Source organism: Rattus rattus, chromosome 7 (genome assembly GCF_011064425.1).
Source record: "Rattus rattus isolate New Zealand chromosome 7, Rrattus_CSIRO_v1, whole genome shotgun sequence".
In the NCBI taxonomy this organism is placed as follows: Eukaryota; Metazoa; Chordata; class Mammalia; order Rodentia; family Muridae; genus Rattus; species Rattus rattus.
In genome coordinates, this window is record NC_046160.1 from 99,366,582 (window position 1) to 99,379,900 (window position 13,319).

At 43.8% G+C, this 13,319-nt stretch overlaps 1 protein-coding gene across 4 annotated transcripts in view; it reads right to left on the reverse strand.

The window, feature by feature from the left end:
- Mlh3 (mutL homolog 3) overlaps positions 1-11,893 on the reverse strand; it is a 34,881-nt gene extending 22,988 nt beyond the window's left edge. For 3 of the 4 annotated variants that reach the window (XM_032908153.1, XM_032908155.1, XM_032908156.1), the window contains exons 1-5: positions 11,789-11,893; positions 7,233-10,542; positions 4,156-4,251; positions 2,921-3,006; positions 1,943-2,047 (exon numbers count right to left, since the gene is read on the reverse strand). In XM_032908153.1, the coding sequence (XP_032764044.1) occupies positions 1,943-2,047; positions 2,921-3,006; positions 4,156-4,251; positions 7,233-10,479 (3,534 nt within the window). In that variant the 5' untranslated portion in view covers positions 10,480-10,542; positions 11,789-11,893. The remainder of the gene's footprint in view (positions 1-1,942; positions 2,048-2,920; positions 3,007-4,155; positions 4,252-7,232; positions 10,543-11,788) is intronic. The other variant, XM_032908154.1, reaches the window with a different exon arrangement.
- Positions 11,894-13,319: the final 1,426 nt, after the last annotated feature.

Consider the following 13,319-nt stretch of genomic DNA (forward strand, 5'->3'; position numbering starts at 1 on the left):
CTGTCCAGGCTCATGCTCACCTAAGGTCTCTTTCTGGATAACTGTGCCCCTGCTGTAGTCCCTGCCTGTAACCCCCAGGTAGGAGCTTGTTTAGTATTGCGTAATGTCCTAGTTTGTTTCCAACTTTGAAGGCAAGGAGACTGAGGCACTCAGAGCTGTGTACAGAGAACAGAGCAGAAAAGGACAAGGGTCACGGGTCCTTTGGTTAATGAACCTCCTAGTCTATGGCTTCCTTAGCCTTTGCAGCCTGACAGAGGGTCACTTACAAGTGAGTATTTGTGCACAGTTAACAATGTTGATTTATAAATAATTTTTTGGTATTTTTCATATTGTTATAAAATAGAAAATTGAAATATAAATTCTCTGCAGAAATGTTAACAGTCCTTGATACTATCAGCTTGAATTATAATTCATCCCCTGGAAACCTGCTCACTCTATTAAAGGTATTCTTCTTGGCTATTAAAACTAGTCTGGATCCCCCCCCCCCAAGGTAAAAATTCAAGGTTCCAGCCAGGAAATGGTGGCATTAGAGGCCATCCTGGTCTACAGAGCAAGTTCCAGGGACAGCCAGAGCTATACAGAGAAACCCTGGCTTGACAAGTAAAACAAAATTATTTTTAATATAAAATTGATGATGATGACGATGATGATAATGATGATGATGATGATGATGATGATGATTTAAGGTTCCGGTCAGATTAAAAGCAAAGGAATCCATGCCTGATGTCTAGTCTTGATTGTCAAATTGACTACATCTGGAATTAACCAAAACCCGAGAGACTGGTACACCTGTGAGGAATTTTCTTAACTAAACCATTTGTGAGCCACTTCTAACCCAGATCTTTTGAAAGAGAAGATCCACCTTTGATCTGAGCCTCACCTTCTGCCGGCTGCCTGCATAAAGGACACGGGAAGAGGAAGTTTGCTTGCCCTGGTTCCTGCTGGCAAGTCATGCCTTCTCTGGCATTAGGCCAGCTTCTTCGGGACTATGTTGTACACTGATGACCAGCTGAGACATCCAGCCTTGAGAACTGAACAACTACTGTATTCCTCAACATTCTATCAGATGGCCATTGTTGGACTAGCTGGACCATTGTTGGAATAGCATGCCATCCTATGCACGTACATGATTGTACATATGTGCTGTCTTAGTCAGGGTTTGAAGCAAGGAAGGTAAAGAAGCCAGTTGGGGAGGAAAGGATTTATTCGGCTTACACTGACGCATCACTGTGCATCACCAAGGGAAGTCAGGACTGGAACTCAAGCAGGAGATGATGCAGAGGCCATGGAGGGATGTGACTTACTGGATTGCTTCTCCTGGCTTACATCCCCAGGACCACCAGCCCAGGGATGGTACCACCCACAATGGGCTGGGTCCTCCACCCTTGATCACTAATTGAGAAAATGCCTTACAGCTGGATCTCATGGAGGCATTTCCTCAAGGGAGGCTCCTTTCTCTGTGATAACTCCAGCTTGTGTCAATTACACACACACAGACACAGATACACACACATGTATGTATGTAGGTAGGTAGGTATGTATGTATTCATTCTATTAGCTCTGTTCCTCTAGGGAGGCCTTGACTAATACAGTTTGTCTCATTTTTTTTTTTTTTTTTGATTCTTTTTTTCAGAGCTGGGGACCGAACCCAGGGCCTTGCGCTTCCTAGGCAAGCGCTACCACTGAGCTAAATCCCCAACCCCAGTTTGTCTCATTTTTAAAAAAAATCAAATAGCTGGATATGGTGGCGCACACCTTTGGTCCTGGCACTCAGGAGGCAAACTCTGAGTTCAAGGTCAGCCTGGTCTACAGAGTGAGTTACAGGACAGCCAAAGCTACATAGAGAAACCATATCTTGAAAAATAACAAAAACAAAAAATTAAACTTCACAAAGTTAGTGTAGGTTAAGTAAGCATTTCACGGCTTTCAGTGTTGCCTTTACCTGCACTGAGTGGATCATCTCTTTGGTGAAGCGATAGGGATATAGAACATTGTGAATCTTAACGGCTAAGCTCCCAGCCTGGCCACTGCTGACGTCAACAGCAACCTAGAAAGACCCAGGAAAGACAAAACTTAATTTTTTTTTTTTTTTTTGGTTCTTTTTTTTTTTGAGAGCTGGGGACCCGACCCAGGGCCTTGCACTTCCTAGGCAAGCGCTCTACCACTGAGCTAAATCCCAACCCCAAAACTTAATTTTAATTCTGTGGAACTGTTTTACCCGATGATTTCAAAGTCCATTAGAATTCTCATTCTGGGGGGTGGGGCTTAGAATAAATAGGCCGGTGGTACAGCACTGCCTAACTCATGCAGGGCTATTATCAATTCCTAGCACTGCAAAGAAGAAAAGCAACCATTTTCATATATTCTACTAGACACAGGATGGGTGGAGGAGAGCTATGATCCCAAGGGCTCTAAAACACAAGTTGTCTAACAAATTTTTATCAACACTGACAAAGCCCAGCATTATTTCAGAACAAATTGTCTATGTGCCATGATTAGGTCTTTCAAGGCGTCTAAGTGAAGAATCAGTAGTCAAACGCTTGTCCGTTACCACACTCATTACCACACTCAGAACATGCCGTGACAACACACCAAAGAAAGAACACTGTCAGGACACGCAGACCTGTTCCTGCAGATGAAATGACATTTGTTGAATGCTAAGCACTTACTACCACCCTGTAAGACAGGACAAACACATTCACTCTTTACACTGAGTGTACATGTTTAAGCCAAAATTCCTGACCTTTCCAAAATGCTGACTTCTCTTCTCTTCATTAAACACTAATATCCAAGTAAATCATCTGGAAATCTGCCTACTTTCCACTCATAATTGTAAATTCATATACTCAGGCATGCCCTTACCCAGCTTAAACGAAGTTCAAATTTAAAAACAGGCAATGAAAAAGTCCTGCAGACTTACCTCTGGGTATCGGGCAAACACTGGATTGCTCCATTCTGAAAACAAAGACTGAAGTGGTTCACTGACAGCAGCAGCATCCACAGCATCTAGGACGAAGGGGGACAGCTGCCATCGAGGCCCAGAAGAGAGTGACTGTCCTCTTCTCCTGAGCTACAGCCTCAAGACCAAAGATTAGACACAGAATCCCCACACTCCACAAATGCCAGAGTGTCCTGGGTTCCTGAATTTGCTCAGATGTCTCTTCTTTGCTTTTGGAGACAGGGTCTTACTATGTAGCTCTGGTGACCTAGAACTCATTATGTAGACCAGGCTGACCTCAAACTTACAACGACTCGACCGCCTCCGCTCCTTGAGTACTGGGATTAAAGGTGTGTGTGCCACTCAACCTTGATGCCACTTCTAAAATTAGTGTTGTGACTGCATCTTCTGGCATAGCTTTTCTCCGAATTGTCTAGAACAATGTTTAAGGGGCCTGGGGAGATGGCTCAGAGGTTAAGAGGTCCTGCTTGCTGCTCTTGCACAGGAACCCAGGCCTGGTTCCTAGCACCCACATGGTGGCTCACAACTATCTGTAACTCCAATTCCAGAGAATCTGCCTTCCTCTAGCCAAAGGCATTGCATGCATGTGACACATAGACATGCATGCAGGCAAAAACACCCACACACCCCATACACACGAAACAAAACAAGTCTTGAAAAATAAAGGAAGAGAGGTTGGGGATTTAGCTCAGTGGTAGAGCGCTTGCCTAGCAAGCGCAAGGCCCTGGGTTCGGTCCCCAGCTCCTAAAAAGAGAAAAGAAAGAAAAAAAAAAAAAGGAAGAATATTTCCAAGTATGTGTCCAGAAAAAAAAAAAACTATAATTCAAATTTTCTTGTTGCCTTTGGTAAAAATATACTTAATCTATTTAAGAAACAACAAAATAATAGATTTCTCTAGCCTTTTTCCCAAAGAATTTTACAAAGATCAAACTACTGAAATATGGAGAAACTTAATCTTTAAAAATAAAAAAACATTTCCGCAGTCACAGACACCATAGCCTATGCATAATCACCCTGCACGAACCTCCAGTCTGGAAAAGCAATTTCTGATGTGAACGCATGTGCTCCGTTACTTAGCGCTGTTGTTAAACAGCGCCGTGGGGAGCGCCTGGCTCCTCAGGCACAGCTGGTGTGGATCAAGCTTCAGAACGCAGCGGACAGTGTGTACTGTCTCCCCGGCCTCTGCTATCACTCACCTCTGTTGTGTCTCCGCCTGGTCCTCTCTTCCTGAGCTCTTGGGAGGAAAGGAAGAACAAGGTCGCTTCTAAAAGGATGACACCTGTACTGGACCCCTAAGTGAAAGAGGAAAGCCTACAGGTTTGAACTCAAAAGTAAACAACTAAAGATGACATAAAATGGCTTTCTCTACAAACTAAACAAAGACATAAGGCAGACCACTAAACACGCCACAGAGAATCAGAAGTTTCCGTGAAACTATCTGCTAACTTACATTAATGCCTTGTTTCTTTACTCATGGATGTGATTCTCAGTGGTGGAAGGGGGGCAGTTGTCTGGGTGGGAGGCGCATTATTAGGCAATGTCTTGAGTCATTTTTCATGGTCATATTTTGGGTAAATGGTGCAGCTACTGGAATCCAGCAGATGGGGATGGGGGTGGGGTTCACTGCTAAATATCCTCCCAGGTGTAGTTACTCAGGAAAGTCTGTCAGACAAACAATTGTGCTTAATGATCCCCACAACTGCTGCGGCCTTAACAAGTTCCCCACTTGTGTCCCTGATCCACAACCTATGTCTCTACGGTAAGCGTGATTTCATTGTATTACATAGCTATCCCTGGTAGACTGTAAGGCTGAGAAGTCAGAAACCACCTCCCTCAGTGTAACAAGCAACAAATGCCAAATGGGTGTGCAAAAAGATGGATCAGCGGGTTAGAGGTGCGGACACGGCAGTCTGGGAAGATACTGTCTAGTTCTAACCATCTTTCTGAAGGAAGAGCACATGAGTCTTAGAACCAGAGAGACAGTTTTGAAAAAGGGGGAACCTGGGGCCGGGGGTATGGCTTCGTGATTAAGAGCAGCAGCTGCACTCCCAGAATCTCTGGGTTTAATTGCCAGCTCCCATATAGTGACTCACAGCCAACTCTAACTCTAGTTCCAAAACTCCAGACTCAATGCCCTCGCCTGTCCTCCATGGGCATGGGGCACGAACATGGTGTTCAAACCTACATGCAACCAAAAATACTCAAATACATAAAAATAAAAAAGGAGGGTGAGCACATAACAGAACTATTACTTGAAAGAGACGAGGACAAAACTGGAGCAAGACATTAGCTAAGACAACACTGTGAGAGTCATAAAAAAGGACACTGATCTGGACTGTGGCTCAGTGGTCAAGTGCTTAACTAATATGCAGGAGGCCCAGCACTGGAAAAACAAGACATTTTTAAAGAGCAAATCCGTGGGTTAAGGACATAACATTGCTCTAAGTTTACCCTTATATAGTAAAGTTTGGGTTTCACGTAGCCCAGCTGGCCTTGAGATGTACCTGCAGATGACCTTCAATTCCTGATCCTCCTGCCTCCACCTCCCAAGTGTTAACGATTAGCAGAGCTTTAACGAGTCCCTCAGTAATTTATTGTGTGTTTATATTTTCATGCGTGGGTCCGCCATGTCCTCCTGTCCCATTATAAAGAGTCATTTCCATGTGAATGGAGGGTGTGAGGCGTCACCTTTTCAATGAACTTGTTTTGATATCAAAATTATTTTCCATTTGGAACGTGACTTAACAGGATTCTCAAATGTTCACAAGATACGGTAATCCAGATGGCTGAGTGGACTGAAGTTTCAACATCGAAATCTACTTAACAGGAGCAGATGTTTATGTTGAATGTGGCAGCTAGGATTCCCCCCTTTGTTTTGGCAACAACCACCCCACAGTTGACCGAGATCCAGTTATTTGCTGGCACTGTATCAGAAGCAGCTACATTTCAGGAAGATGAGGTGCCGCTGTCTCAGATGCTTCTCTGATAAGTGCTCGGCACAGACAAACCAGTACCTATGACCTAGACGGAAAGGCGCACAATGATGCCTTAGGAGCGACTGGCTAGTCTCGAGAACAATACTGAAGGTAGAGGGGTTTCCTGCTCAATTCTCCAGAAGTCACACTAGTGACTTTCATAAGGAAAAAACATGAAACACTAAAGATCTATTTAACCTCAAGTAAATCAGAGCCTCCAACTAGAAACATTTATCCTAAGAAGACATTATAATTTGCAATTATATTCATATAATTTACATTCTTTTACAGCATTTGAGACTTTTAACAGGGATGCATATTTAATGTTTATCCTACTGGTGAAAGCCGAGATTATAGCCAGATGGGAATCAGCTTTACCGATTCCCAACATCTGGCTCTAACGCACTGCCAAAACAATGTCACTTTTAATGTTGCTGGAAACCTGAGAACCCCAAGTCCTAGACCAGGCTCTGGTGTTGCCTTGTGGTGTGACCTGAGAGCCACATTATTATCAACTTCTTACATCAGAAACATAGCAAGTGGATTGATACACGCATTATAGTAAAATACATTTGAAAGATACAGTTATGAAGGCACCTATCTAGCCTACAGTTTGAAAAATGCTGGCCAAATCCTATATTCTAGCGGAAGCTCAGAAAGTCACACTGTACTGACCTAGATCTTACTGGAAACTTGTCTTTCCAACCTTAGGCTGGTAGCCACAAATGGAAGCTGTCCTGTCTCTTAAAGGACAATTTCTACAAGTATATTTGGGAAGAAGGGAAAAACAAGGTGGATAAAAACTGTGGGTCTTTTAGCCATTAACAGTGTACCATTTTATTAAAATGAAGTCCCACTCTCTCTTACACACATAAACATCTTAGACACATGTAAATACATTTACATCTTTATCAGTCTCTACTAAATGCTTGTATTTAAATTATTGTTAAACCCGGTGACTCTCCATGTGCCTTGAACAGTGTAGAGTTCTTAAAACTTTGCCTTCAGAAGCTGAGTGTTGTGGTACATACCTTTAATTCTATAGGATCTAGGAGCAGGAGTTATCATGAGTGCAAGACTAGCTACAAAAAGAGTTTGAGGCCACCCTGGACTGCATAGCAAGACCCTATCTCATTATTCCTCGACCCCAAAACCACCCTCCGCCAAAGAAAACCAATAAAACACAGTCTTACAGTGCTATCTGCTGAGGTCATCTCTATGAACAATAATTTTATCGCTCCTTGGCCACTATTCTCTTTTTAAAAAACATTTCACGCCAATGAATATTGCATACTTACCATTCCCAAGTAGGACATCCACAGCCACGGTTGTCAGATCTTTAGTACAAGGAGTCTGAATGTCATCAGTAGGAGCAACAAACGTGCTAAGCCCTGTCATTCTGTTGATGTAGACCGTTCTTCCCAGGGTTACGTCGAAATGCTGCTGCCAGTCCATACTGTGCGTACTTGATTCTTCATTGTCAGAACAAGATCTTGCTTTAAATCCGTGGCTCTGGGAACAGACTCCACGTTGGCTGCCGGCGCTATCTTCTACCTGACGCGCTACCTCCCTGCTGGCAGAGTCAGGGCTTCTGCTCTGTTGCTCTGAGGCTCTGATAAGAACATGGGAATCTTTGCTGATTTTAGAATCACTACAGGGTAACAGCAAGGAAGTTTCTGGTTTCTCCCTGTCATCTGTTACACTGTTAGAACACAGCACGCTGTTTTTATTGATGGAATCATCCTCTGGGGCAGAATCTGGCATTGGAAGCACTCCACTCTCTGTTTTTTCAAGTTTATTTTTAAATAATTCACAAAAATGTAAGTCCAGCCTAGCGCACTGGCTATTGTCTTTCCAACTGGGATCTGAGTCTGGACGTTCACTAACAGGACCTGCCATCTCCATGGTTTGCATCTCTTTTTCAGAATCCTTGAGTCTGGATAATTTAGAAGCCAGGGCTTCAGTGGACTTCTTAACCTCAGAAGGTTTTCTGTTACAGTGGAGCAATTCCGCCAGAGTGATAGGACTTTCTCTCAAACCAGGCCTCTGTTCTAAGCGATCTTCTTTGGAAAGTGTCTCTGGGTACAGGATGGGACGTAATGGTTGACATCCATCACTGTGCTCTGATGGAGTGATCTCACCACCATCAGACATATCTGCGAGGCTCTTATCTTTCAGAAGAACATCGGGTTCATTGTGAGGCTCAAGATGGGTCCTGACGTCAGTGTCATTGTCCTCTTCTGCAGCTAGGGAATTGCTAACCTTCCCATACTGCCTCTTAAACTTCTCTAAAGACCCTATTTGTGAACGCAAGCTTAGCTTCCTACGGACTACGTGTTTGAAGGAACCCATTTTACCTATTTTCTCACAACCACCGGAAACGTTTCTACACCACGGAAAGGAGGATGTATCAGGCAAAAAGCAATCTGTGTGTGATTCTTTACGGCTTCTCTGAAAAAGGGCCAAGTTGTCATCTGTTGCTACAGGTTTGTTCTCTGTCCCATAAGCTGTACTTGTTCTGCAGAATCTTTTGTGGGGCGGCTGAGTGGATTCTTTACTTAAAGTGCTCGTTAAACCGCTGCTGTCTGGAGTCTCACTTGCATGGTGTGTTCTGTTTCCAAATGCTTCCTGGGCACTTACAGGACCAGGCCGAGCATAATTTTTAAACGACTGTTCTGTTTCAGGTGACTTGGCGGGTTCACGTTGTACCACATGAGTGATAAAGCCAGTGGAGCACAATTTAACCTGTCCATAACTAAAAACATTCACTCTTCCATGGCCACTGGGCTCCTTTTTTCTCTCCGCCTTCTTCCGAGTACCCTGTGCTCTTAATAATGTTGTCTCAAAGGGCAGAGGTTGGCACCCCACTTCAGGAGCGTCTTCAAGTTGCTCCAGTTGACTCTGGATTTCACTATTTGGAGGAATGTTGGCAGCCATGACATTAACAGTACTACTTTTCGTCTCTATTTCTAGATCTGCCTCACTCTCCTCAAGGGGATGATGAGTTTGAATGGGGCCTGAAAACATTTTTGGACTGGTTTCATGTGGCCTTTCTGAAGTCCTATTTTCCAACAAAGATTTTTTCCATTTCTCATTTTCTCCAGCGTGTGATGTTTTGGCTATGTCTTCTTCTGACATCCTTGATCCTAAGTAAGCACTGTCGCTGTTGTATAACGCAGACTCTACCGTTTTTCTATGGCCCAGGTCATCTGATTCATAAGTGTATGAGTCCTCTGTCTTTTTTCTGATAGCTCCTGAATCGCCAGAATTTTGTGTGGTTCTATTTTCTAAAGTAGCTATTCTTTTCACAGCTTTTGACTGCAAATTAAACATTTCATAGGAATCCAAAATATTATTACATGCTTCCTGGAAACTGCTCTGGTCACACTTCTCATGAGTAGACTGTGTCTGAAGTGTTGTACCAATCAAACTAAAACCATTATCTTCATTAAATTCCTTAATATCTTCACTTGATAATTCTACAAATAATTTTTCTTGCTTTAAAAACTTTTTTATTCCCTCCTGAACACAAATCAACGCGGTATCCCAGTTCTGGAACTCAATCAGAGTTTTGGCTGGCTCTATGCACACATCGTACTCACAGAACTGGCACTGCACGTTGATTACATATATCCCATGGAGTTCTGAGGCAGAACGGTGTCGAGGACTTGAATTCATTTGCCTACTGGCAGAGCCATTCTTTGGCCTGCATATAATACTTTCTTTCCTTAATAAAAAGTCAATAAGTTTATGCAACTTTGTTCTTAAAACTAGTCTTCTGTTCACAAACAAAAACTGCATATTCTTATTGTAGTGTGCTTCAGAGCTGATGTAGCCATTAAACTCAAATTCCTTATACTTATAATGTATTTCTCTTAACTTTTGGGACTTGCCCAATCCATAAATTTGATAAAACCGAGAACATATGTCTTTGGTTTTAGGGAGCTGAAGAATCATGGAACCAGAAACGTCATTCCTCAAAGAGAAAGAAATGGAGGGGTGCATAAGTGAGAGGGCTTCCACCCTCTGCCTAACCTTCTCAAACTCTAGTCTAGGGTCCATGCTTTTCCTCCGTACAGGAAACTGGTAAAACAGGTTATAGACCGTCACTGTAGTCCCCACGCTCGGTCTGGTCAAGTCCGCCTCACGGGCGGCGAGGGCTTTTCCGTTCTGAAACATCTTCACAAAGGTCTTCAATGTTGTGCTTTTCTTGGATGAAATTTCCACAGCACTAGCCATGTCAGCTATACTTGCCAAGGCCTCTCCTCGGAAACCGTAAAACGTTGGGTTCTCCAGGTCCCGTACTGAGTGGCATTTACTAGTAAAATACCGGTTCCCCACCTTCTCCACGTCATCCCCCGCCATCCCAAGTCCGTTGTCTATCACTTGAACTTGGAAGGTTTCCATATTCACTCTGATGGCCACACATGTTGCCTCAGCATCAATACTGTTAAGGGTAAGTTCCTCAACACACTGGCCTAAGGAGCTTAGGGCTAAACCAGAACGCAACTTGGCTTGTACTTCATCTGACAGACACCTGATCATGGCAGGGAAACATGCAGAGAGAGCAGCAGACACCGGCTTCCTTCTCTGACTGGAAATAACCACCTATGGAAAAACAAAACACGGCACGCACTCTATTAAACCTCAGTTATGTTGCATCCACCCCCTCCCACCCCATCCCCCTTCTCTCGACGATTACAAAGAACTACATACAGTTTGAGGTAAATAAAGTACTAAACCGGAATGTGAAACAGAGGTAGACTTCTGGTTTCTAGACAGCGCGTAAAACTCATGCCTTGTATAACGGACTTCAATTCCAAAGAAGCATTCATAATTTCATCATTTTCGCTGTTCCTAAAATGAATGCCCTAAAGTGAAATTATAATTATGCTGGATGCTGACCCGTAAAGACACTATTCAAATTTCTAAGCACTTCACTAAAAACAGATGGCTAAATTAAACTCAGCTAAGAAACACTAGCTAGAAATTATTCATGAAAAAAGTCCAAGATAGTTTCATAACATTTATACTTTACACAATTAACCACGGCTTTTAGAAAAACTTTTGATGTTCTAAGACGCTGTAAGTAGGAAGGCAAAACGATGGTACGAATTAAAAAGTCAAACCTATCAAGGAGACACAAGAAGCAACTACTATCGTTGCATTACTTTATCAGGAAGAGGTTGGGGGATGGGAAGAGGCAAAACTTGGGTATTTGAGACTTGTGTAGCCTCCTGTGTTGCTTGATAGCTTGTTGAAATGCCCTTATTACTGATATTCCTTTATATTGATACTCTCGATCTTTTATATCCCCACAACATAGTTTAGCAATAACAAGTAATGGTATGGGGTGGTCGGGCCCTGACTTCAAGTTTTCTTGTACAAACAACCCTAAGACTCTAGGTCGTTAAAGGTCTCATTCTTTTTTTTTTTTTTCGGAGCTGAGGACCGAACCCAGAGCCTTGTGCTTGCTAGGCAAGCGCTCTACCACTGAGCTAAATCCCCAACCCCTAAAGGTCTCATTCTTAAGCGACAACAGCGTGGCTGGTAGCAAGGCTGGTTTTTTTAAAGTCTAAGAAAACCAGAGCTCCTATTGCTCTCTAAGACAACGCACTTAGCAGCCGTTGGCAAATGGGGTGAATGTTTAATGAGTATTCCGATTACACCTCAGTTGTAGGGTCAAGACAGTCCGGGTTCCCGTGCAGGCCGGGCCGCGCCTGCGCAGTCCACCCGCCCCGCCGTTCCGGGGGAGCCCCGGCTCCGCCAGACGGGCCTGCGGCCGTCACCACTGCTCCTGTAAAGTTAGACAAGCTCTCGGGACCATATTTCACCACGTGCTTTCCCGCTTCACCTCGAATCTCCTCCATCAATTCTCACGGACCAACCACCTCCAACGTCCGGTGTTCGCTCCGGAGCATGCGCTTCCGAGACGCCGCGAGCCGGCTTCTGCACGACGTCTCAGTGCGCAGGCGCCAAGGTGGCCAAGCCGCGCATCCCTTCACCTTTCAATTATTTCTTGGGCTTTACTCTCTGTTGAGGATTGGGTGAAAGGCTGTTTTTAGTCAATTTTATTACTTTGTTGCCTTTCGTCTCCTTTGCATATTCTAATACTTAGTTCCACACATATCTTTCTGGTCCTTAGTCTTTGTTCGCTAGATTGTTTTTTTTCTTTTTTTTTCTTTTTTTTTTTTCTTTTTTTTCGGAGCTGGGGACCGAACCCAGGGCCTTGCGCTTGCTAGGCAAGTGCTCTACCACTGAGCTAAATCCCCAACCCCTGTTCGCTAGATTGTAAATAGTGGGGTTTGGTTTGTTTACTGCTGTGTCCTGGTGGCAAGTAGATATTCAGGGAATGAATGCAGAACATTTTAAACTTAATGCTTTATGGAGCTGGAAGGCTGACAAGCCTCTCTCTTTGTGTCTCTGTGTCTATCTCTTTCTCTTATCTTTTTCCCCAGACATGACTCCTCTGTGTAACAGCAGCCCTGGAACTCACTTTATATAGACCAGGCTGGCCTCAAACCCACCCGCCTCTGCCTCCCAAGCGCTGGGATTAAAGGCGTGCCCCGCCCTCCCAGCCCAACTCTCTTAATTTGCAAATCAGGACATCAGGGTCCCTCCCTCCTCTTTTTCTCTCCCACCCCTCACCCCTCACTACCACCACTGCTTTTTCCTAACTGAAGAGGCACAGTGAGAATATTTTGGGAGTTATTAGGCAGTCCTCAGTTTTGTCTTCTGTCTCAATTTCATTGACCCTCCTCCCCCTCCACCCTGAAACTTAAAAAAAAAAAAAAAAGATTTATGTACTTTATGGATTTATGTCTGCCTGTACATGTGCACACCAGAAGAGGGCATCGGATCCCTTAGTCTTAGAGTCATGGGCTGTGTGAACCACCATTTTGGTGCTGGGAATTGAACTCAGGACTTCTGGAAAAGAAGCACCCATTCCTTCTCCCTTTTAAAGGAACTTATGACAAATTTTAAAATAAGTATATATTTGTTTAATTACTAACCAAACCAACTTCTGGAATCAATGAAGCAAACTTCTGATTATGGCTCAGTTTGCCCGGGCTTCTTGACAAAAGGCCACAGGCTGGGTGGTTTAAGTGTGTTAGGGGGGTGGGGGAGTGGGGTGGTGGTGGTGGTGGTGGTGTTTGTTTTGTTTTCAGTTCTGGGACAAGTCAGAGAGTAAGGCCGGGATTCCTTCTTGGGTGTGGCTGGCTGTCTCACGTGGTCTTTTGTGCATATACACTTGTGAGTCAGCAGTCCAATGGGATGAGGGGAGGGGCAATCCAGCCCATAACTACTTTATCTGAATTTCTAACCCTTGGAAAAGGAATAACAGTAGATGCTTCAAATGATTGAAAGCCAAAAGTCATTAGTGA